The 24024-nt window shown below is 43.4% G+C and overlaps 1 protein-coding gene across 2 annotated transcripts in view; it reads right to left on the bottom strand.

Moving 5' to 3' along the window:
- USP8 (ubiquitin specific peptidase 8) overlaps positions 1–24024 on the bottom strand; it is a 73849-nt gene that overhangs the window by 37982 nt on the left and 11843 nt on the right. For both annotated transcript variants that reach the window (XM_033919975.1, XM_033919976.1), the window contains 6 exons: positions 22371–22419; positions 16848–17007; positions 12136–12298; positions 8168–8312; positions 4820–4986; positions 578–1093 (listed from right to left, as the gene is read on the bottom strand). In XM_033919975.1, coding sequence (XP_033775866.1) covers positions 578–1093; positions 4820–4986; positions 8168–8312; positions 12136–12298; positions 16848–17007; positions 22371–22419 — 1200 coding nt within the window. The remainder of the gene's footprint in view (positions 1–577; positions 1094–4819; positions 4987–8167; positions 8313–12135; positions 12299–16847; positions 17008–22370; positions 22420–24024) is intronic.

Here is a 24024-nt window from a genome sequence, read left to right on the forward strand (position 1 = left end):
AAATATCTTATCTTCTCTTAAAAATCCCCAAAAGTGGTTTCCCTTGCCACAATGTTGAAGATAAGGGTTCACACTAAATCTGAGAGATTAAGATAAACGCCAACATACCTTGAGGTTTAAGAATGAAATTCATTTCTGCCACAATATGCACAAAGCTAACCCATTTGGAAACATTACTGCATAGAAACAATCTTGTTTAATGTAAATTAAAGAAACAGTAAAGTAAGGGCAGCAAATTAAAATATAGCTCTTTACCATGGGCCTCGCCAAGCCTGACTCTTCATGCATGTATTTTTGTGTTAGTAAAGATTTGAAGAGGAGAAACTAGGTACTCAAATCTCTCAGTTGAGGAATATGGCATTCGGTAAAACTCAAAAGTTACCAAGGTTGGCAAATGGACAAAATCTTTGAAAATATTAAAATGATGACCTAGATCTTTAGCAGTTGTACATTTTTCTATTTCTTAGCTCTTCCAATAGAATATATTATGTACATAATGCTCAGTTGTCTATGCCGTTCTATAGGTCCCTAATGATACTTTTGACAGTTATAAGATAACATTTAAATAATTATTCACCTTGATTGAACTTTTAAATCCCATTCCTGATTCTCCCAAAGACTTTCTTGATACTTCTGGTGACTGAGATCCACTTTCTTTTGATTCCTTAGGCTCTCTCTCCTGGTCGATTTCCATTCTAATTTTCCTTTTCCTTTCCTGTACTTCTTGCTCTTCCTTTTTCCTTTCTTCAGCGCTTTCTTTGGCCTTGTCGTCTTTCCTCTGGGCTTCTTCTTTTGCTTGATTTTCTTTGAGTTCTTTTTCTTCTCTCTCTCTTTGCTCCTCTTTTGCCTGCTTTTCTTCCAGGTCCCGTTCAAGTTTTTCTTTCTGTGCTTCTTCCAACATTTCTTTTTCTCTTCTGATTTTCTCTAATGCCCGTTTCTTTTCTTCCTTTGATGGACTTACAAATTTTGGTTTCGTTGAACGATCTGGAACAATATTTTTGCCATTCTGAGCAGGCTGATCATCAGAGACTAGATTTTCAACATTCAGTGCATTAATAGCCATTTTAATTGTAGGCTTTTTAGTACGATCCACCTATACAAAAAAAAAAAAGAAATAGCAAAAATTTAACATGCCACAAAAAGATGCAAAACAGGTATGATTTTTTAATTATCAGGAGAGCACAGTTACTTACCTGCAACAGGTGTTATCTAGGGACAGCAGGCAGATATTCTCACAGATGTATGATGTCAACCATGGCGCCCCGGTACAGATTAGTGCAAAAGTATACTGTCATTAACTTCTTTAGAATTCGAGATCACCCGTATTGCGCATGCGTGTAAGAAGCCAACTAGGGGAGGCAGGAGGGTTGTGAGAATATCTGTCTGCTGTCCATAGATAATACCTGCTACAGGTAAATAACTGTGCTTTATCCCAGGACAAGCAAGCAGCATATTCTCACAGATGGGACTTCCTACCTAGGATGAAAGGGATGGAGGGATAGTTGGCATATAAGCAGAAAAGAAATTTGAAGAACTGGTTGACTGATCTGCCTATCCCATCTAGAATAAGTCTCCAGATAGTAATGGGAAGTGAAAGTATGAATTGTGGACCAAGTGGTTGTTGTACAAATGTCCTCAATGGGAACAGAACATAGGGAAGCCACTCAAGTTGCTATCACTCTGACATTATGTGCTGCGACACTACCTTTCAGCGGCAACCCAGCCCGAGTACAGCAAAACAAACTGTGGGCCATTAACCATGTGGAAAAAGCTCTTTTGGTACTGGAGTCCTAAAGTGTTTGGATCAAAAGATAGGAATTGGTGAGTTGAATTTCCATAAGGTTCGGTCCGGTCTAGGTAATAAAGCCAAGGCACATTTACAGTCCAAGGACTGGAGTGCAGCACCACAAGGATGGGATCATCATTTGGGAAAGAAAACAAGCAGCCCTATGGTAGTTGAAACGACATTTAGAGACTACTTTATGGAAGAATGTGTGTGTCCGCAAAAATATCTCATCATGAATCAATGTGGGGAGTGTGTGGCACAGTGGTTAGAGCTACAGCCTCAGCACCCTGAGGCTGAAGGTTCAAATCACATGCTGCTCCTTGTGACCCTGGGCAAGTCACCTAATCCCCCATTGCCCTAGGTACATTAGACAGTGTGTGAGCCCACTGGAAAAATGCTTGAGTAACTGAATGTAAACCACTTAGGCTATAAGATTTGCTGTACTGTTTTTGAGTTCAGGAACACTCGTGAGGTTAAAGAGACATGCTCAGCTTGTCCGCTAGCTTGTTTTGGGTGCCTGCTAGGCATACAGCTTCGAGAAAGATGCTTTGTGGAATGGCCCAATTTCCATCTTGAGTCGCTTCTTGGCAAAGGAGGCAAGATCCAGTACCTCATTGTTTGTTTATATAGTACCTAGCAACTTATTGTATGTGCTTATGAAGATCACTTGATTGAGAAGACGATCCTGAATGTGTGCAGTGCTCTGCGGATCGCTCGTAGCTCTAAGTTTTGTTGTTTTGGTTTTTGTTATTGTGTATTTTTGTATGTATGTTATTTGGAAGACAAAGACGAGAGCTATGTGAAAAGGATTGCTCTTGAACAGTATAAGTTCCCTGAGTATGAAGGCCATGCAGGTAGGCTCCTTATCCAGACATGGACGCATCTGTCGCTAATATGTCCTGGTTGGGTTGCACTGGTACCATATTTGACATCGGCACAGATGGTGCTGCAGAGTGCTGAGGCATTGGAGGCTTCGAGGAAAAGGCACGCCTTACAGATGACATGACCTGCACAGACAGGGAGTGCTGCTTACGTAATTTGGCATGCATCTACATACTTGATGCTGGAGATGCCAGTGGTGTATGGTGTGAAGGTGAAACATGCTTCTTAGTCTGCTAAACAGATGGTGCCGATGGCGGTACCGAATCCGTAGGTGTCGATCCTTCAAAGAACTTTTTTGAAGGGTCAAGCACCAAGTACAAAATTTCAGGACCAAGGCACTGAATCCATCACTTATGGGGAAATCAGTGACTGAGATGGCCCTGCTGCACCAAGAGCACTTTTTGAATCCACTGGAAAGCTTTGACATGGAAGGGAAAACCGTCGAGGCTAAGTCAAAGGAAGCTATTTTCACTGAGGGTGGTGGTACAAGTATACCTCAAAAATACTCAATGTTTCCTGCCAGAAGATAGGTGGAAAGGGAGACAAAGGCCCCCAACAAGGAAAACAAACTTGTTCTATTGATCACTCTCTCCTCAAAAATGGATTTCCTGTCCTATTAACCCTCTTTCTTCCTCCCCTCTTAAAGTCAATCAATTTGTACCTTTGCTTAATCTTTGTAAACCGCATAGAACTTCACGGTATTGCGGTATATAAGCTGTTATTATTATTATTAACAAAAGAATCCTGAAAAGAAAAAAAATTTCAACGAGGTGAAAACTAAAAGGTTAAAAAAGGGGAATGAAGAAAAAAGAAACAGGAAGGCAAAAATGGAAAGGAAACAAATGCGCTATTGGAATGACTCCAACAATACATCATCTTAGGTCTGTGGAAAACAAAGAACTGATGGTCCCAGGGGCTGACATTGGGTAGAAAGGCATTCGCACATACACAGTACAGGCGGTCTTGAGACTTCTTAAGAAGTTAAAGCTACACTTTTGCACTGTCTGTTCCGGGGTCCGATGACATCAACCATATGTGAGAACGTGTTGCCTGCTTGTCCTTCTATTTCAAATTGAGAAATCCAAATGGCTACCATGGGAGCTAAATAAAGGGTCAAAAATTTCAGGGAACAGAATTTTATAGAGGTAGGAGACACCATCTCTAACCCCAGAAACCTTTAAAAATTACATTTGAAGACAACCCTCCCCCCCCCACCCCAAATTTCTCACGGCCTTACTCGCTGTGTCATGCTGGTTCTGAGAGCTGCAAAAGGGCTGAAGCTGCCTCAGACATGCCAGAATATCCGTATAGCTTGCTTCTTCAGACTGCCCTCAGTTCAACTAGCCATAATGAGACCTCAACCCTCATTGGAACTCGCATGCAAAGTCATTACGGGGTCATTCGCAGCCTGTGCTCAAGCTCTCTGCGAACATAACCTGGAGCGAGCCATGCTCCTAAGGGAATGGTCCCTGAGCACCCAGACTGTTAATGCAGGCTGCCAGATCAGGTGTGCTGCCAAGCAGGCTGCCCCTTGGCTACAGACTACTGACCTCAGAGTCTGTGTTCTCTGTAGCCAGAGATGTCCTTTAATTGGGAGTCTCTGTAGCCCCAAAAAGCCTACTGACTGGATAAAAAAAAACCAAATTAAATTTAAAGTAAACACGAGCAGAACAGACTGGCTCCTACCATCTCACTTGTAGAGAATAACACTGAGGAATTGGAAGATAGCCCAGAGTAATAGAGGAAGAACAGAAAAATGTAAATGAGGCTCTCTACACAGGATCTCGTGACCAGGGATACAAAACCCAAATGGTCCAGAATGATGTGTCTATTGCACTAGAAACACTCTTACAGCCTTAAATAAAGTTCAAAAGGCAAGTAGAAATCAACAGAACACAAATTGCTTCAAATTTCTTTATGAATGCTCAGATTATAGCTTCAAGTTATATTGGTTGAAATATAATTTTAAAAAGAAAAAAAACATACAAATTATTCCATATAAATTTGTTTCAAAACCTCAACTGAAGCAATTGTGTTTAAAAATATAGATATTGTTCTTTCACATGCTGATCTTAGTATGGTTACAAGAATAAAAAGCTTTTAGTTAAACTTACATTGCAAGTATAAGCTGAATAATATACAGTCACATACCTGTGGAATGATATTCACAGGATAACTTGGTTGAACCTTAGGTTTAGATACTGGTCCACTTGGACTTGGCATATTTAAAGATTTTACTTTTTCCTCTAAATTATTCGACACTTCATTTAGCTCTACAGGAGGTGGTGGCTCTTCCAAGGATGGATAACTGAAGTCCACTAAAACAAATAGTGATTTTATTAAAAAAGAGAGAGCTACATTAGAACCATACAGTATATGCTTTTGAATACTGCAAATAGGGAGGTATATGCTTTACTCAAAATCCTTGACCATATCCCAACTTTCACAGCACTGGTTGAAGAATAACAGAAGAACAGAATCTTAAATAAGGTGACAGCACACACTACAGCAGGGATGCCCACGTCCAGTCCTCAAGATCTACAGGCAGGCCAGGTTTTCAGGATATCCACAATGAACATTCATAAGAGATTTGCATACCAAGAAGGCAGTACAGGCAAATCTCTCTCTTGAGTATTCATTATGGATATCCTGAAAACCTGGCCTGCTTGTAGATCGAGGACCGGAATTGGGCAGCCCTGCACTACAGTATTCTTTTCTAAGAGATGCTCTGGATTGCTGAGATTTTCTAATGAGGTAAGTCAGATCATTATGGATGAAGAAACTTGCAGGTATTCGCAGTTTTTTCAAGATTTGTGGGGGTTCCTGGAACGGAACCCCCGTGAATATCGGGGGAGTACAGTATTTATATTCCCCTTCACTACATAGATGATTGGGATGTATTGCTTTTAATCAACATGGATTTACAAAGGGAAAGTCCTGTCAATCCAATCTGATCAACTTCTTTGACTGGGTAACGAGGAAGCTGGATATGGGGGGGAGTCCCTAGACATCATATACTTGGACTTCAGCAAAGCATTCGACAGCGTCCCACACCGCAGATTATTGAGCAAGATAAGTTAGATGAGATTAGGTGACACATTGACTGCATGGGCTAGGGACTGGCTTGGAGGTAGACTTCAGAGGGTGGTGGTGAACGACACCCCCTCCGAAATGACGGAGGTGATCAGCAGAGTGCCGCAAGGCTCGGTCCTGGACCCGATCCCATTGTCTTCATTGCTATTTAAAGTCTACAGGTCCTCACTGAGCTTGCAATTAACTCAGCTGGGGATAAAACTATTCAGTTATGCAGATGACTTCACGATTATAATCCAATTTGCTGACTATTTCAGAAACTATTCCCAAGGCTTCAGAAGCCATAAACATAATGGAGCAATGGATGACAAACTTCAAGCTCAAACTTAATTCAGAAAAAAACAAAATTCTTCACTGCTTCACCACATCCGTTTGACACCAAAACACCTCTATGCATCAATGAACTTAATCACCCCATCCAGCCCACCATAAAGATGCTAGGCATAACTCTAGATCAATGCCTAACCATGAAAGACCAGGTAGACTCCTTAATCAGAAAGGGTTTCTTCACTCTCTGGAAACTCAGATCCATTAAAGCTTATTTCGATACGTCGGCATTCAGAACCCTGGTCCAATCCCTCGTACTAAGTCAACTTGACTACTGTAACATCGCCTACTTAGCCATTTCCCAAAAAAATATGCGACGTATACAACTAATGCAAAATGCAGCGGTCAGATTAATCTTCGGACTAAAGAAATTTGATCATGTATCACCCTACTACCGGCAGTTACATTGGCTACCAATGGAAGCATGCATAAAGTTTAAATTCACCTGCTTCTGCTTTAAAGCGCTAAACGGACTTGCCCCTAAATACATAATTGACCTTTTCTCCTTCTCTGCCAACAGACACAAGAGAAGCTCTCATTCCTACTTCGTTTCTCCCCCAGTTAGAGGTTGTAAACTGAAAAAACACCATGAACACCTTCTTTCACATCAAGCAGCATTGTGGGGTAAAGACCTAGATCAACTGCTTTCGCCCACTACTTATAAGGACTTCAGAAAACGTCTAAAAAACTCAACTGTTCCTAAAGTATCTAGACAACTGACCCACTCATCTTCTTTCTCCTCCATAGTGATTCCTCTGTCCTATTAATCTCTTTCTCCTCAACAAAGCATTTCCGGTCCTATTAACTCTCCTCTTCCCCCTCTTAAATTCAATCAATTTGTACCTCGTTTAATCTATTGTAAACCGCATAGAACTTAACGATATTGCGGTATATAAGCTGTTATTATTATTATTATCTTCGTAAGAGGCTTGGCTAAGGGGCTTTGAGGTAAAATTACGTTATTCGCCGATGACGCCAAATTTTGCAATGTAGTAGGCAAGAGCACAACAGACAAAAGCACAGTGCCTGACAAAAGCTCAATGCCCGACAGTATGACGCCTGACCTACTCCTGCTGGAGCATTGGTCCAGGACCTGGCAACTAAGTTTCAATGCCAAAAAATGCAAGGTCATGCACCTTGGCAGCAAAAATCCATGCAAGACTTACACCCTAAATGGTGAGACCCTAGCACAGACTGTAGCAGAACGTGACTTGGGGGTGATCATTAGTGAAGACATGAAGACTGCCAATCAAGTGGAGAAAGCTTCATCCAAGGCTAGACAAATCATAGGTTGTATCCGTAGAGTTTTCGTCAGCCGTAAGCCCGAGGTCATAAATGCCATTGTACAGATCCATGGTGAGACCCCCCATCTGGAATACTGTGTACAATTCTGGAGGCCACATTACCGCAAAGATGTGCTGAGAGTTGAGTCGGTTCAGCGAATGGCCACCCGGATGGTCTCGGGTCTCTCCCGTATGAGGAACGGCTGGAAAAAATTGCAGCTATACTCACTCGAGGAACGCAGAGAGAGGGGTGACATGATCGAGACATTCAAATATCTCACGGGCTGTATCGAGGTGGAAGAGGACATCTTTTTTCTCAAAGGTCCCACATCAACAAGAGGGCATCTGTTGAAACTCAGGGGTGGGAAATTTCATGGTGACACCAGAAAATATTTCTTCACCGAAAGGCTGGTTGATTACTACAGGTAATTGAGGCCAGCAGCGTACTAGATTTTAAGACAAAATGGGATTGGTACGTGGGATCTCTACATAGGGGAAGGTAGTGGTGGGTCATTGGTGTGGACAGACTGGATGGGCCGTGGCCCTTTTCTGCCGTCAGTTTCTATGTTTCTACATAATCATTCTAATGAATTCATGTAAGCACATTTCAGTCACAAAATTATTTAAAATTCCCCATTAACTTGATCTCTCTCAGCTACAAAAAAAATCAGACTCTTGTTTAGTACTAGATACAACTTTTGAACTGAGAAAACAAAACCAAAGCAAAGACTCCCTGTCCCACAAAATAGTCCCCTATAGACATAATTTCTCAGTAAACACATTTTATGAAACTTACATGAGACGGACATTGCTTCATTCATGCCTTTCTGAGGTGCAGTAACTTTAGCATTTGTGGTATACATAGGATAACAAAGCAGCCAGTTTTCATAGCCACCTTCTAAAACTAAAGGCTCATTACGAAGTATGGTTTTACTTTCCCACTGCAATAAAGAAAAAGTGATTTATAAATTCATAATAAATATTTATATGAAATTTCATGACGCTGCTACAAAATCATGCAAAGATGTTTTGGGGCAGGGTAAGAGAATGGAATAGGATGATTCACATGGCCGTTTCAGCACGACTGTGATGAAACAGCCGCGCTGAAACATTCCCTTCCATTGCTGCTGCAGACACAGGAGCAGACAGAGAGGTGGCAGCGCTGAATCATTCCCTTCAAGGAACAGGGAGAGGTGTCGGCAGATTGCAGACAGGGAGAAGAGAGGAAGGGAAGAACTTTGGGGGGGGGGGCGGTAATCACTCGAGAGGTGCCAGATTGTGAATCGTCCCCTTCCGGGAGAGGTGCCAGCAGGCAGTCAGCCTGAGATTCCTGCCCTGCTGTAGCTCTCAGACCCATCAAATCTTTGCGGCTGTTTCATCGCGAAATGACAATTCAGCGCTGAACTGGCCACAATGAAATTGCTCTAAAACCAGAGGGAAGGGGTCATTCTAGTCATTTGAAAAAACTTTTAATCTCGTGCATTGCCAAATCAACTAGTTCCTAAAAATTAGTCGTTCTACATTTATTAAGTGGAGAAATATTTTGTTCTTACGTCAATTATTAGAGTATTACCAGTTCCAGATATAAATAATGCGACCAGGAAATATGAGAACTATCTAAGTACGGGGACTACAGAGATATTGATGAGTCAACTGGATAGACAAAGGCATAGGCAATCCATGCACCCTGCAAACCAATTTTAACTTTATTTTTTTCAAATACCTTATATACTCAAATATAAACCGGGATTTTGGGGCCAAAAAAATTGGCCCAAAAATGGAGGTCCCGGTTTATATTCAGGCCAGCGCCCAGTCGCCCCCCTCCCATCTTATTGCAGGCCTCCACTGGGCCAACAGATTCTGTCCCCTGTCCCCTCTCCCTGTTCTATCGTACCTCCTCTGCCACTGGAATCCATGGTGGTCCAGCGGTGTAGCGGGCAGGAGCGAGCTTTCTCCACTCCTGCCCCATTGCTAACGCGAGGTTGGTCATTGCCGAGTTCCGAGCAGCTTCGTGAATGGCTTCTGTGAATTCTCAATGTCAATCAGGAAATCCATTTGCCCTACGGGGTCTAAGAAAAATGCTAAAATGTTGCATTTGGTGGATGTCGAGCAAGTGCTTCCTCAGTACCTAGAAATTAATGAGTTTTGCCTTTCGGATCACCTTTTTGTTCTCATCAGTCAGGCCAATAAAGGGAAACTGGCATCTAAAGCCTTCATTTCCAGATGGATTAAGATAGCATTTTCTCCGCCTGGACTATGTAAATAACCACTGATCGCATTTAAAGCGCACTCCGCTAGAGGCTGAAACATGTTTCTGAGCAGCTTGCTTGTAATTAAAATGAGACAGCTGAGAGCAATAAGACCAGCCTTAACAGAGACCAGCTACTGCAACTCAATATAAAGGGTCATTACAGAAAAGAGTGAAAGAGACTCCAACTACTACAAAACACAGCCACAAGGCTAATCCTCAAAAAGAATCAATACAAAAGGGTAAGTCCACTATTGGAACAACTGCACTGGCTAACTATGAACAAGAGAATCCATTTCAAGATAACCTGCATGGTTCACAAAGCAATCTATGGAGAAAACTCGGAGGAACTAACATCTGATATCAAAGTCACACATTCCTTCTTCAACTCACGCATAACACAACGCTTCAAACACCCCTCCAATCACCTCAAAAATACAGCGGAAGAAGATGTTTGAAACTACCTTTGAATATCAAACTTCCCACATCTGGAACAAACTACCAATACAACTAAAACAACCCACCACATACCTAGACTTCAGGAAAAAATCAAAGAGACATACCTCTTCCTGCTAACAACCACCCCCACTCTTTTCTTAACCTCTTCCTCCCAACAACCACCCCCACTCTAATAATGTAACTTCTAAATTTGATATAATTCTTATTGTAAACTGCATAGATTCCTTGCAGAAAATGTGGTATATAAGACACTGTATTGTATTGAAAACAAACTGAGGGGGCAGGAACCATGCCCAGGGAAGGAGGTGGAGTTGAAAAACATGATTGATAATTTTATGCAAGTAACTTGCTGGTTCAAATACAAGACCTTAGTGTTCAGGAGCACTAGATATGTTGCACTAGAAACTATTACAAAAATGCATCTAAATGGACAAATAAAAACTCTGATTCTATTATCAAAAAATTTTGATAAAATGATGCAATACTTCAATAATTTAAGACATTACGTAGTGAATAGTCACAATGATTTATGTGGTTTAGTTCAGAGAGAACTGCATAAATTATTAGCTTTTAAAATCTCAGGTTGTTTTAATTTGGTTGTAAATAAAGGATTGACCAAATTTTGGTTTTGGCACCAAAATTAACCCAAAATGCATGGAATTTTTGACAGAAACCAAAATTCTCCCTTTACCCAGCACTTCTTTTGAGATTCCAGTCTACACTTCTCCCTCTGTATTTGCAGTTTCAGCATTCGCGGTTTCGATTATTCACGGTTTTTAGCTTGCTGGCTCCTCCCCCCAAATTACATCAGCTTGCATAGAGAAATCGCTGATTCCAAGTGTTTACAGAGAAAATCGCCGATTCCCAGCACTTTCTTCACTGTGTTTTGCCTCTCCTTCAGGAACAGGCCAGGTCTCCCACCATGTTATTCGTGGTTTCACCATATTCACGATGGTTTTTAATAGAAAAAAGCGAATAACATATGAAAAACGTATTTGCGGTTCTATTAATCCCCTATCACAGCGAATATGGAGGGAGAAGTGTACTCCCTAAACCAATTCCTCTTATCCAATTGCTCATACCACTAATACACCTGCCCTCCTCCCCTGGCTCCACAGTTCCACTTCCTTTTTGCAAACAAATTAAGCCCTGCTCTAGCATAAACCTCTATACTGCAGAGATGGTCTCAGGTGGAGACCACTCATTCAAGCTTCTTTTAGAACCCTGAAAGTATGACTCCTAACTTTCTACTACTATATATAGTTAGGAGTATATAATTTATATTGCCGGTACGTATTATAGTACTACTTCAAATTAATTACCAGCTTTTTTATTTCAATTTTTCAAAGAAACCATTGTGCTTACTTTTCTACTCATGAAGTTAATGTTAATAGTTATATATTAAAATTATTTCTTGCTACTGTTAATAAGTGCTCAATCTTATCTCCTGCAAAAGAGCCACAGTGAGATCATTCCGGGACCATCATCGCACTTATTGGCCCCTTGTTGTATATTGTATCTGCTCTCCGGCTAAAAACAGGGACAATAAACCCCCTAAACAAATTCCAACAGCCCTACCAAGGGAGATGGGTACAGATCACTCAACACCTGCTGGAGACTGAAAGAAGACTGAGGGAAATAGAGAGGAGGGGCTAGGATATACTGTCCCAAAGTTTTGTTTTCAGTCTCCACCTGCTGGTCATGATTAGATATATACCCATTCGTAAAGTTAACCTCTACTGGTCTGGAGAGTGCTAAAGAAGTTGAACATCCAGCACTTATCTTCCCCAGCATGGATGATCCTTTTTTTTGGCTCCACAGGTTTCCTTTTCCAATGTGATCATATAATTATGTGCAAATGTGCAAACCCTAACTTTCTACACCAGGAGATTCCTCCTGGGGACTATGAATAGTGCCTCTGTGGCATTCTTAGCTAGCCCTGGAAGCAGAAGATGGGCTTGAGAATTTAATCCAGATCTTCCACACAGCAGCACTGTCAACCCCTCACGACATATAAATAAATATTTACGATGATATGAGAAGTCAAATGTACTAACCTTAAAAAGTGCATCTTTTAGACTCTGAAGAGTTGTTCCAACCTTTAAATCATTTACAGAACTAAACCAGTCCAGCAATATAATGTAATCAACATGTCCCCTTTTATGCCACAGTTCTTTAGAATCATCTGGGAGTTTGGCTTCAATCCAACTAGCTGTGACTCTGCAATATTAATATATTATCCATATCATTTTAACCAATCCAGTATCCTTATTCAATTTATTTTATGATTACTTTTGTGTTTTAGAATATTTACTTTGTAAATAAAAAATGCTAGAAAACAAATGCCCTGCCTCCAAGGACAAGCCATTCTTACTACTACTATTTATCATTTCTATAGCGCTGAAAGGCATAGGCTGCAATGTACATTTAACACTCAATAGACAGTCTCTCCTCATAAGAGCTTACAATCTAATTTGGACAGACAGGACATTTAGGGTTGGGGAGTTTCTTGCAGAGAGAATGATAGGATGGACATAAGTATCTTACAGTGAGTGGAAGTTAGGAGCTGAAAGCAGCCTCAAAAAAATGGGCTTTTAGCTTGGATTTGAATACAACTAGAGACGGAGCTTGAAATATTGAAGTAGACAGTCTGTCAGGCATATGGCACAACAAGATAGAAGGGACAGAGTCTGGCGTTGGCAGTGGAGAAAGGTGTGGATAAGAAGGACTTACCCAATGAATGGAGTTCACGGAGGGGGGGGAGGGGGGGAGAGCATAGGGGAAGATAAGTAAGGAGAGATATTGGAGGGTTGCATAGTGAATGCACTTGTAAGTCAGTAAGAGGTGTCTGACCTGTATACAGAAAAGGATGGGGAGCCAATGAAGTAACTTGAGGAGAGGGGTACGGTGAGTAAGGCAGCTCTGGCAGAATATAAATCATGCAGCAGAATTTTGAAGGGAAGAGAGGTGGTTGAGCGAAGGCCTGAGAGAAGCAAGTTACAGTTGTCTAAGTGATGAGTGTGGATAAGGGTTTTGGTAGTGTGCTCAGAAAGGAGAGGTCAGATTTTGGTTAATTTTATAGAGGAAGATGTGACTGGCTTTAGCGGTTTGTTGGATCTGAGTGGAAAAGGAGAGAAAGGAGTCAAAGATGATGACAAGGTTGTGAACTGACAGGACAGGGAGGAGGAAAGTGTTACCCACAAACAGAGAATGCGGGGAGGAAAGAGGTGGGTTTAGGTGGAAAGATAATGAGCTCGGTCAGAGAATGCGGGGAGGAAAGAGGTGGGTTTAGGTGGAAAGATAATGAGCTCGGTCTTAGCCATATTCAGTTTTAGAAGGTGGTGAGACATCCAGGCAGCAATGTCAGACAGGCAAGCTGAGACTCGGGTCTGGATTCCTGGGGAGATGTCTGGTATGGATAGAACATAAGAATTGCCGCTGCTGGGTCAGACCAGTGGTCCATCATGCCCAGCAGTCCGCTCCCGCGGTGGCCCCCAGGTCAAAGACCGGCGCCCTAACTGAGACCAGCCCTACCTGCGTATGTTCTAGTTCCACAGGTACTTGTCTAACTTTGTCTTGAATCCCTGGAGGATGTTTTCCCCTATAACAGCCTCCGGAAGAGCTTTCCAGATTTCTACCACTCTCTGGATGAAAAAGAACTTCCTTTTAACTTTAGAGAGTGCCCTCTCGTTCTCCTTACCTTGGAGAGGGTGAACAACCTGTCTTTATCTACTAAGTCTATTCCCTTCATTATCTTGAAGGTTTCAATCATGTCCCCTCTCAGTCTCCTCTTTTCAAGAAAGAAGAGGCCCAGTTTCTCTAATCTCTCACTGTATGACAACTCCTCCAGCCCCTTAACCATTTTAGTTGCTCTTCTCTGGACCCTTTCGAGTAGTACTGTGTCCTTCTTCAAGTACGGCGACCAGTGCTGGACGCAGTATTCCAGGTGGGGGTGTACCATGGCCCGGTACAGCAGCATGATAACCTTCTCCTATCTGTTCGTGATCCCCTTCTTAATCATTCCAAGCACTCTGTTTGCCCTTTTCGCCGCTGCCACACATTGCACGGACGGCTTCATTGACTTGTCGACCAGTACTCCCAAGTCTCTTTCATGGGGTGTCTCTCTGAGTACTGCACCAGACATCCTGTATTCGTGTACAAGATTTTTGTTATCAACATGCAACACCTTACACTTAGCCACGTTAAACTTCATTTGCCATGCCACAGCCCATTTCTCAAGCGTGTTTATGTCCTGTTGCAGGTCTTCGCAATCCTCCTGCATCTTTACTACTCTGAATAACTTCATATCATCTGCAAATTTAATCACCTCGCTCGTCGTTCCAATTTCCAGGTCATTTATAAATATGTTGAAGAGCACAGGCCCAAGCACCGAATCCTGGTGATGCTTTTCCAGTCCGAGTATTGTCCATTTACCCTCACTCTTTGCTTTCTATCTGCCAACCAGTTTTTGATCCACATGTGTATTTCACCCTCAATCCCATGGCTTGCAATTTTTTTGAAGTAATCGTTCATGCGGGACCTTGTCAAACGCCTTCTGAAAATCCAGATATACAATGTCGACTGGGCCACCTTTGTCTATCTGTCTGTTAACTCCCTCGAAAAAGTGCAGCAAGTTCGTCAAGCAAGATCTTCCTTTGCTGAAGCCGAGATCTGGGAGTCATTAGCATGGGAGGAGATCAGTGCACTGAGGGAGTGGGTATATTTGGAGAAAAGCAGAGGGCTCAAGACAGAGCCTTGAGGTATATCGACTGACAGTGGAATAGCAGTGGCGGAGGATCTACCATTGCATACATTGAAAGTGCAACAGGAGAGCTAGAAGAAAACCAGGAGAGAACAGAACCCTGGAATGATAGCATATTGAGGAGTAAGTGGTAGTGAAGGCAACAGACAGATCAAGAAGGATGAGGCTAGAGTAGAATCCATTGGATTTGGCAAGGAACAGGTCATTACGGACTTTAGCAAGGGCAGTTTCTGTGGAATGCAGTGAGTGAAAGCTCTATTGGTCAAGAATAGCTTGAGATGAAAGGAAGTTCAGACAATAGCGGTGAACAACACATTCAAGTAGCTTGATAAGAAGGGGAGGAGTGAGTGGGCATCCCTCCTGCTGCGGACAGTATGGGGGGGGTTCAAGGGTTCCCTGCCGCTGCCGCTCAGCTGATCACAGCAGGAAGATTCCCTTGCCGCAATCAGCTCAGCAGCAACGCAATTCTTTAAACAGCATCTGCGAAATGGAGGATGACTAGAGAATCTGGGTGGTTAGGCGTCTGTTCGGTAGGACAGAAGCAATTCTATATAAGACGCCCATGTGCGATTCTCAAAAGCTGCTTAGGCGGCTGCTGAGACCGGGCGTCCTATATAGAATCAGGAACTTTGTGCTTTTGTTTTGTACTTCTCAACAATACACAGGATTAAAGTCAGGCACACAAGTGAATGATGTAACTGATGACACTGGACCAGAAATGCTCTCAGAATTCATGTAGAAATGTTCAGCATGCACAGCCCCTCCCACATGCAGAGAGATCCCCTTCAGTCTAAGAAGGAACTAATGGGTGAGAATGAATGCTTTAATACTACTACAGAGAACAGCTATTATAGAAGTAATTACTTCTGCTCTCAGCAAGCAGAGCTAAATTAGGCACATAATTTTGTGACTCTCAAGCTCAGGGATTCTCCAGTTGCAGACATTATCTTTTGACTGTCATTGATTAACTTGTTCTCAATTGATGTTCAGTACTCCTCTACTGAATATATGGCCAATGGCCTAGTCCAAGCAGTAGTGCGACATGAAGGTATGGCACAATAACCAGCTAGCTACGTGGCAGAGAAGTGGATTTTGAGAGAGCTACAGTAGCAGCAGTAGCTCTGTTCGGATGAAACTTGACTTTGACTAAAGCAAGGGTGGGCAACCTGCTGCCCCCCACTGAATTTAATGTGACCCACAAGACCATGGAAGTATAGACAGAAAACGTCTATTAATGAGAGTTTTAGTGATTTTAAATACTGTATTTCACAAATATTTTCAGAATAGCCAAGGTAACAGTTTATTTCCTCCACAGCCTTCCCCACTATTGATTGGTATACCTCAAGGCTCTTCTGGGGACCGCTCAATCTACACTTGCTCACTTTGCTGATCTCCTCCCATGGCTTCCAGTATCACCTCTATGCTGATCATTCCCAGATCTACCTCTCTGTGCCAAATCTCTACTGAAACCCAGACCAGAGTCTCAGCCTGCCTGTCCGACATTGCTGCCTGGATGTCTCGCTGCTGTACATGCTTGGAAGAGCTGTTCTGTCCCAGCACTGTCCAATGATCTCACACCTTTTGTGTGTCCAATTCAATCCTATTTTTCAATGATGAAAAGCACAAGAATTCAATGTCGGTCCTCAAGGCCAACAGCATAGTCGGGTTTTCAGGATTTCTATAATGTACATACATACCATCTGTTTGCATGCACTACCTCATGCATATTCATTGGGGAAATCCCAAAAACTTAACTACGTAGCAGAGTTAGGAGGAAAGACATTAGATACCCCTGTTCTGGCTTACTTGTACTACCTAGAATTCAGTTTCATTATTATAAACACTAAGCAATGGCTGAGAATACTGTGCAGTACATAAAAAAACCTATATTCAATTCTATGAAAAGTCTATTCGGCATAAGTTACACTTTATAGTGAATAGTCTTCTTCCCATGAGACTTAAGGTTAGATAAGTTATATTGATACAGTTATAAAGTTCATTCTATACCCAGGCATAATGGCCTCTTCTGGAATACTGACAGAGCTCTGGATATGAGACTCTTGATAATCCTTTATACTGCGAGAATCCATAATGATCACATCTATGCTCTGGTCCTTCATCATAGCAAACAACTCTTCAGCAGTGATTGCTCCTTTGGAAAGTATATCTTAAACATGAAAAAGAAAAGTGACAAGTAAGACAACAGAAATATCTACCATCTACCTAGATACCAGGATTCATACAATTTATTCCTACAACTTGAGTTATGTTATTATGACCACAAAATTAATAGAAGACATATTCTGGCATGTGCATGTTGTACACATAAAGATTAGGTTCTTACCTCAGTAATCTTTCTAGTAGATGTGTCTAGTGGCCCTGAACACTAGGTCTTGATATCTGAACCAGCAAGTTGCTTGCAGAAAATGTCAATCATGTTTTCCAACTCCACCTCCTTCCCAGGGAGCTGATCTTGCACCCTCTAGTTTGTACAAAAAGCAATCCAAGTAGCACCGTAATAAGACATAACAGGAAGAAGGAAAACAGGGAAATCCCCAACTACACTACAATTTTGTTTTGCTTTGTAACAAACATAGGAAATAACATTCAAACTTGTGCAATGAGCACTGAATTACGTATAGAGCTCATAGCTACATGCAAGACCTGCTAATAAGCCAAGACTTAAACAAGACTGTATGATCATGATGATTTACATATGCATCATTCTTTTTTTCTCAGAAAATTCTTCCAAACCAGATTGATCCTTAGGCAGAAAGCAGGCAAAGTCCATACATAGGACTGGGCTTCAGGACCACTAGACATCCACAAGACAGAAGATTACCAAGGTAAGAACCTAATCTTTCTAATGCAATGAGTCTAGTGGTCCTGAACTGAAAGCAGTTCCGTCTGGAAGCGTTATAGAAATAATAGTAGTAATATTAGTAGTAGAAGAGTTTAGGGTGGGCCCGCTAGGCCTGTCTTTAAGACAGAGACCCTGAAAGTGGAGTCCTTCCAGGCTGCTACATCCACCCTACAAAACCTGGTAAAGGAAAGAAGGGTACACCATGTAGCTGCTCTACAATCTCCTTGGACGAAACAGTCCTAGCTCCGCCCACAATGCAGCAACTCCTCTAGTGGAATGTTGTTTACCCCACATATGCGGAGAAAATGGACATTTTAATTCATCTGGAAAATCGAGGCTTTAGATGCTGGCATGACTGGTGAGAACAAAAAGGTGATCCGAAAGGCAAAACTCACTGGTAATGCAAGTACCGAAGAAACACTCACTTGATATCCAGCAAATGCAACACTTTATCCTTTTTCTTAGACTCCATAGGGTGAAAAGTGGGCAAATAAACTTCTTGATGGATGTGGAAGGCAGAGACTACCTTCAGTAAGAAAGACAGAATCATGCATAAAGAGAGCCCAGCTTGTGAACCTAAAGAACCATTCCCTGCAGGAAAGAACTTGGAACCCCGTCTCACCAATGTAATCGCCACCAGGAACATGATGAAGTATATGGAGTATCTACTTGAGCTCAAGTCTAAGTCCGGGACCAGCTCTATGGCCCAAAAAATCAGTAGCATTTTCACGGTAGCCTGAACTTTGAACTTGCTGGTTCAGATACATAACCTAGTGTTCAGGACACATTGCACTAGAACAATTTCATATTTCTGAAATTCATAAGCTACCTTGCAGAATTTCACAGGGATCTTTATTCTCTCTGTTGCTTTTTAATATGTATTTGAGCCCTTCTTGTGTTAAAGCTGAATTTAGTATTTCTGCTTTTTTTGGCAAATAATATCCAACTGATTACCGTATTTTCACGCATATAACGCGCGCGTTATACGCGTTTTTACCTACCGCGCATACCCCTCGCGCGTTATATGCGTGAGCGCGGTATACCAAAGTTTTAAAACATAGTTCCCACCCCGCCCGACGCCCGATTCACCCCCCCAGCAGGACCGCTCGCACCCCCACCCCGAACGACCGCTCGCACGCGCTCCCACCCGCACCCGCATCCACGATCGGAGCAAGAGGGAGCCCAAGCCCTCTTGCCCGGCCGACTCCCCGACGTCCGATACATCCCCCCCCCCCCGGCAGGACCACTCGCACCCCCACCCCGAACGACCGCCGACTTCCCGACAATATCGGGCCAGAAGGGAGCCCAAACCCTCCTGGCCACGGCGACCCCCTAACCCCACCCCGCACTACATTACGGGCAGGAGGGATCCCAGGCCCTCCTGCCCTCGACGCAAACCCCCCTCCCCCCCAAGAACCTCCGACCGCCCCCCAGCCGACCCGCGATCCCCCTGGCGACCCCCACGACCCCCCTACCCCCCTTCCCCGTACCTTTGGTAGTTGGGCCAGAAGGGAGCCCAAACCCTCCTGGCCACGGCGACCCCCTAACCCCACCCCGCACTACATTACGGGCAGGAGGGATCCCAGGCCCTCCTGCCCTCGACGCAAACCCCCCTCCCCCCCAAGAACCTCCGACCGCCCCCCAGCCGACCCGCGATCCCCCTGGCGACCCCCACGACCCCCCCACCCCCCTTCCCCGTACCTTTAGTAGTTGGCCGGACAGACGGGAGCCAAACCCGCCTGTCCGGCAGGCAGCCAACGAAGGAATGAGGCCGGATTGGCCCATCCATCCTAAAGCTCCGCCTACTGGTGGGGCCTAAGGCGCGTGGGCCAATCAGAATAGGCCCTGGAGCCTTAGGTCCCACCTGGGGGCGCGGCCTGAGGCACATGGGCCCAACCCGACCATGTGCCTCAGGCCGCGCCCCCAGGTGGGACCTAAGGCTCCAGGGCCTATTCTGATTGGCCCACGCGCCTTAGGCCCCACCAGTAGGCGGAGCTTTAGGATGGATGGGCCAATCCGGCCTCATTCCTTCGTTGGCTGCCTGCCGGACAGGCGGGTTTGGCTCCCGTCTGTCCGGCCAACTACTAAAGGTACGGGGAAGGGGGGTGGGGGGGTCGTGGGGGTCGCCAGGGGGATCGCGGGTCGGCTGGGGGGCGGTCGGAGGTTCTTGGGGGGGAGGGGGGTTTGCGTCGAGGGCAGGAGGGCCTGGGATCCCTCCTGCCCGTAATGTAGTGCGGGGTGGGGTTAGGGGGTCGCCGTGGCCAGGAGGGTTTGGGCTCCCTTCTGGCCCAACTACCAAAGGTACGGGGAAGGGGGGGTAGTGGGGGTCGCCAGGGGGATCGCGGGTCGGCTGGGGGGCGGTCGGAGGTTCTTGGGGGGGAGGGGGGTTTGCGTCGAGGGCAGGAGGGCCTGGGATCCCTCCTGCCCGTAATGTAGTGCGGGGGGGGGTTAGGGGGTCGCCGTGGCCAGGAGGATTTGGGCTCCCTCCTGGCCCGATATTGTTGGGGAGTCGGCGGTCCTTCGGGGGGGGGGGGGGGAGGGATGTATCGGACGTCGGGGGGGGGCATCAGGCTTTCAGGATGGGGACAGACCTTCAAGGGGGGACAGTGCACGGAAGTCAGGGGGGGTGAACGGAGAGTCGGGACAGCGCACGGAAAGTCAGGGCGGGCGAAAGGAGCGTCGGGCAGCATGCGCGGTATACCCGTGAGCGCGGTATATCAAAGTTTTTGTGCAAATCATCGTGATTTCTGCGCGCTATATTCGTGTGCGCGTTTTATACGGGTGCGTGTTATTTGCGTGAAAATACGGTAGTTATGTAGATCTTAAACAGCCAGCCAGACTCACTAGGTTCAGTGATAGTCTGCAGAAAATCTCTTATGGTTGGAAGATTATCAGTTGAACTCAATCTGTCAACCCAATAGTTTCGGATTTTATCTGCCTACACCTTCTATAGCGCCACAATTACTAAGCCATACTTGACCTCTCAGCAAATTTAGGGATTACATTAGATTTCCAACTGTCTTTTGATCCTTGTATCACCTTGATAATTTAAAAATGCTTTATGCCTCATTATGTCCGTTAGATCATGTGCCAATAAGTCTTCTATGCATAAACTTGTCCATGCTCAGGTCTATGCAAATTCTTTAGTAGGCTGCCTAACATATACTAATCAACAGACTTCAAACCATCCATAAGGACATAAGAATTGCCATTCTTGGCCACCGCTACACACTGAGCTGAGGGTTTCAAAGTATCCTCATAATCCGGGACCTAGATCCTTTTCCAGGGCGGCGATTCCTAATGTGGAACCCTGCATCGCATAGCTATAGTTTGAGTTCCTCTTTCCCACATGCATCACTTTGCACTTGTCCAGAACCTAGCAATTAAGATTATCACTTGGGCTAACAATTTGATATGGTCTCCCCCCCCGTCCTGAGGCTCAATGGCTGCCATGTTTTTATTACATGAAATTTAAAACCCTGGTTTTAAGCAAAGAGTACAGTATTTTTATTCGGGCCAACCCCAATACTTGTCTAGGATTTTAATTCTGTACTACACTGCCAAAAATGAGATCAGAAACCTAAAATTGGTTGGGGATACCATTCTTGTCCTGAGTTTGGATAATCTCCATTTGAGGGTTCACTTTTTTTTTTTTTTAACTCTAGCACCAGCATTATGGAATTCTCTCCCTTCTCAACTCCTCTTAACACAGATGGGAACATTTTTAAGAAAGGACTAAACCCCACTTTTTTGCTAGGATTCTCTTCTACATAAAATCTAGAGTGTGTCACTGTGTCTATTGGGGGGAGGGGAGAGAAATACATTCTTTAGCCTCCATTTTTGTTAAGCGTGGCATTACTTTATAGGTTTTATTCAATGTGTTGGTACATGAAGTTTTAGCTGATAGACCTTAGGGTTATACATTATTCAGGCACATAGGCTGGAACTACTATTGGAAACCACTCTGATGGGTTTATCCATCAAGGGTGGCACTGTAAATCAAGTAGAGTAAATAAAGGGAGCCGAGTGTCAACAGCAGCATTTTATGTGCTCATCATGTAGGCTTTTTGAAATTGTCTTGGGTGTATGATGTAAAAAGGTTGGTGCAGGGAAACAAAGAATCTCTGAATAGACAGCAGAGGAAAACACTGCATCGCCCTCAACCGGGGCCGCACAAAATACTTCACAGGGCCGCAGGTTGGACACCCCTGATTTGTATGGCTACTGCCATGTTTTCAATCTGCTGGTCATTACTTTTATAAGCCTTTCCTGTTTTTATATTTGGAAGGTTAAATAACAGTTTCTTTTTTAAAAAAAATTCTTTATTCCTTTTTAATTCTTACAACAAGTGTAATTAAAAATTAATACAACAATTTTCACAAATCACTTGTGATTACAAACACATGTTCTTATAAATATAACAAATAAATATCCCCCCATACTATCAATATTTCCATGACCATATTATACCTGTTTTAAATAACAGTTTCTAATATAACCTAATTTGCTCAATTGAAGCTTCAATCAAGAGGTTTCCTATCAAGTCCTAATAGCAATAAGGATAAGGAACTTAGTTGTAACCTATAGTATAATAGGATGTCGCCTATCAAAAATTAAGAACAGGAAAATTATGAAAATGTGAAAAATAAAACATGCATTTTACTTACCATTTCTTGGTTTATCTTTTTCCATTAAATCTTTCTTCTCGCCATTAATCTAGGTTGGTGAAAAAGAATTTTGACACTTAGTACGAAAAAGATAAATCACCACAGCTTAATCTTAAATATCTTCCCAGAAATAAAAAGGAACAAAAATTAAGGGCTCCTTTTACAAAGGAGCGCTAGGGCCATTAACGCACAGAATAGCGCGCACTAAATTGCCGCATGCGCTAGCCGCTATCGCCTCCTTTTGAGCAGGTGGTAGTTTTTTGGCTAGTGCACCTTTGTAAAAGGAGCCCTAAGAGTTACCTATATAAGTCCATTTCATAATCTCTAGGTCATACATTCCAAAATGTATTTAATGACTTGGTACTTGAAAGATAAAATGTATAAAGTCGTTTATCAAACTTCTTAACTGTTTAATACAGCTCAAAGCAGTACACTCTTGCGACAGAGTTATTAGACAGCAGAATTAACCAAATAGATGTAAAGTTTTAAATGTGTGGCCCTTCCCAGTTAGTTTAAAGCTTAGAATTAACTCTTAAGTCAGGAAGGATTGCGTGCCTTGTTAATCTTCCGTCTATAAAGAATACCCATTATAAAACAAATGATTTTGCTTTCTCTGGTTGATTTGTAAGTTTCAAAATCAGACACACAATATGTGTCTCCCAAGCTCATAGTTGTTAGAGCGTTAGATGCTTGTTCCAGTGGAGTGGAGTAACCTAATAGTTCAACTAGTGGGCTGAGAACCAGTGAAGCTGGGGTTCCCAGTCATTCGCGCGCGGGTCAAAGCTGCGCCGCCAGAAAAGTTAATTTTAAAGAGCTCCAATGGGGGGGGGGTGAGGGGGGAACCCCCCCCAGTTTACTTAATAGTGTTTGTGCTGCCATGGAGGGGGAGAAACCCCCATTATAGAGGAAACTTAACTTTTTCCTGATTTTTTAGGAAAAAGTTAAGTTTTGTGTATAATGGGGGGTTTGCACCCCCTCACACGGCAGCGCGAACACTATTAAGTAAAGTGGGGGGGTTCCCCCCACACCCCCCGTCGGAGCACTTTAAAATTAACTTTTACAGCAGCTGGAGTCTTACACGCAATTGTCTGTGCTGAAATGTCATTGCGGCTTTGTCCAGCGTACTTTTGTCCCGTCACCTGCAATTTAGATGGCAAACATTTTAAGAAAGGAAGGGGAAGGGATTAGGGCTTGTAAACCACCTTTTTGTTGTTTTACAACCACACTCAAAGCAGTTTATATAGGGAAAATGCTTGAAGTACCACCATCTGTCCTGGTGGACTCACAATCTAATCTGGGGCAGTGGAGGATTAAGTGACTTGCACCTTCTGTAACTGAATATAATGAAAATAGGTTCTTACCTGGATAATATTGTTTCCATTAATATACACAGGAGTCCGTACATTAAGTGATGTACCAAAGTTGTCTAGGGAGAGACAGATGAGCTTGCCTGCAAGACTGAGGACCCAAACACAGCATCCTTCCATGCTTCATTTCTGGTCAAATGAGTTTTGACAGAAATAGGTTGCTGTTTGCCACAGCCAATGTACACCGACGAAATTGCCATGCGAATCCATCTGGCAATAGAAACCTTGGAAGCTGGTCTGCCTAGTCTAGACTGACTAGTTAGTACAAAACGAAGGTCAGAAAGGCA

Source organism: Geotrypetes seraphini, chromosome 14 (assembly GCF_902459505.1).
Source record: "Geotrypetes seraphini chromosome 14, aGeoSer1.1, whole genome shotgun sequence".
Taxonomy (NCBI): domain Eukaryota; kingdom Metazoa; phylum Chordata; class Amphibia; order Gymnophiona; family Dermophiidae; genus Geotrypetes; species Geotrypetes seraphini.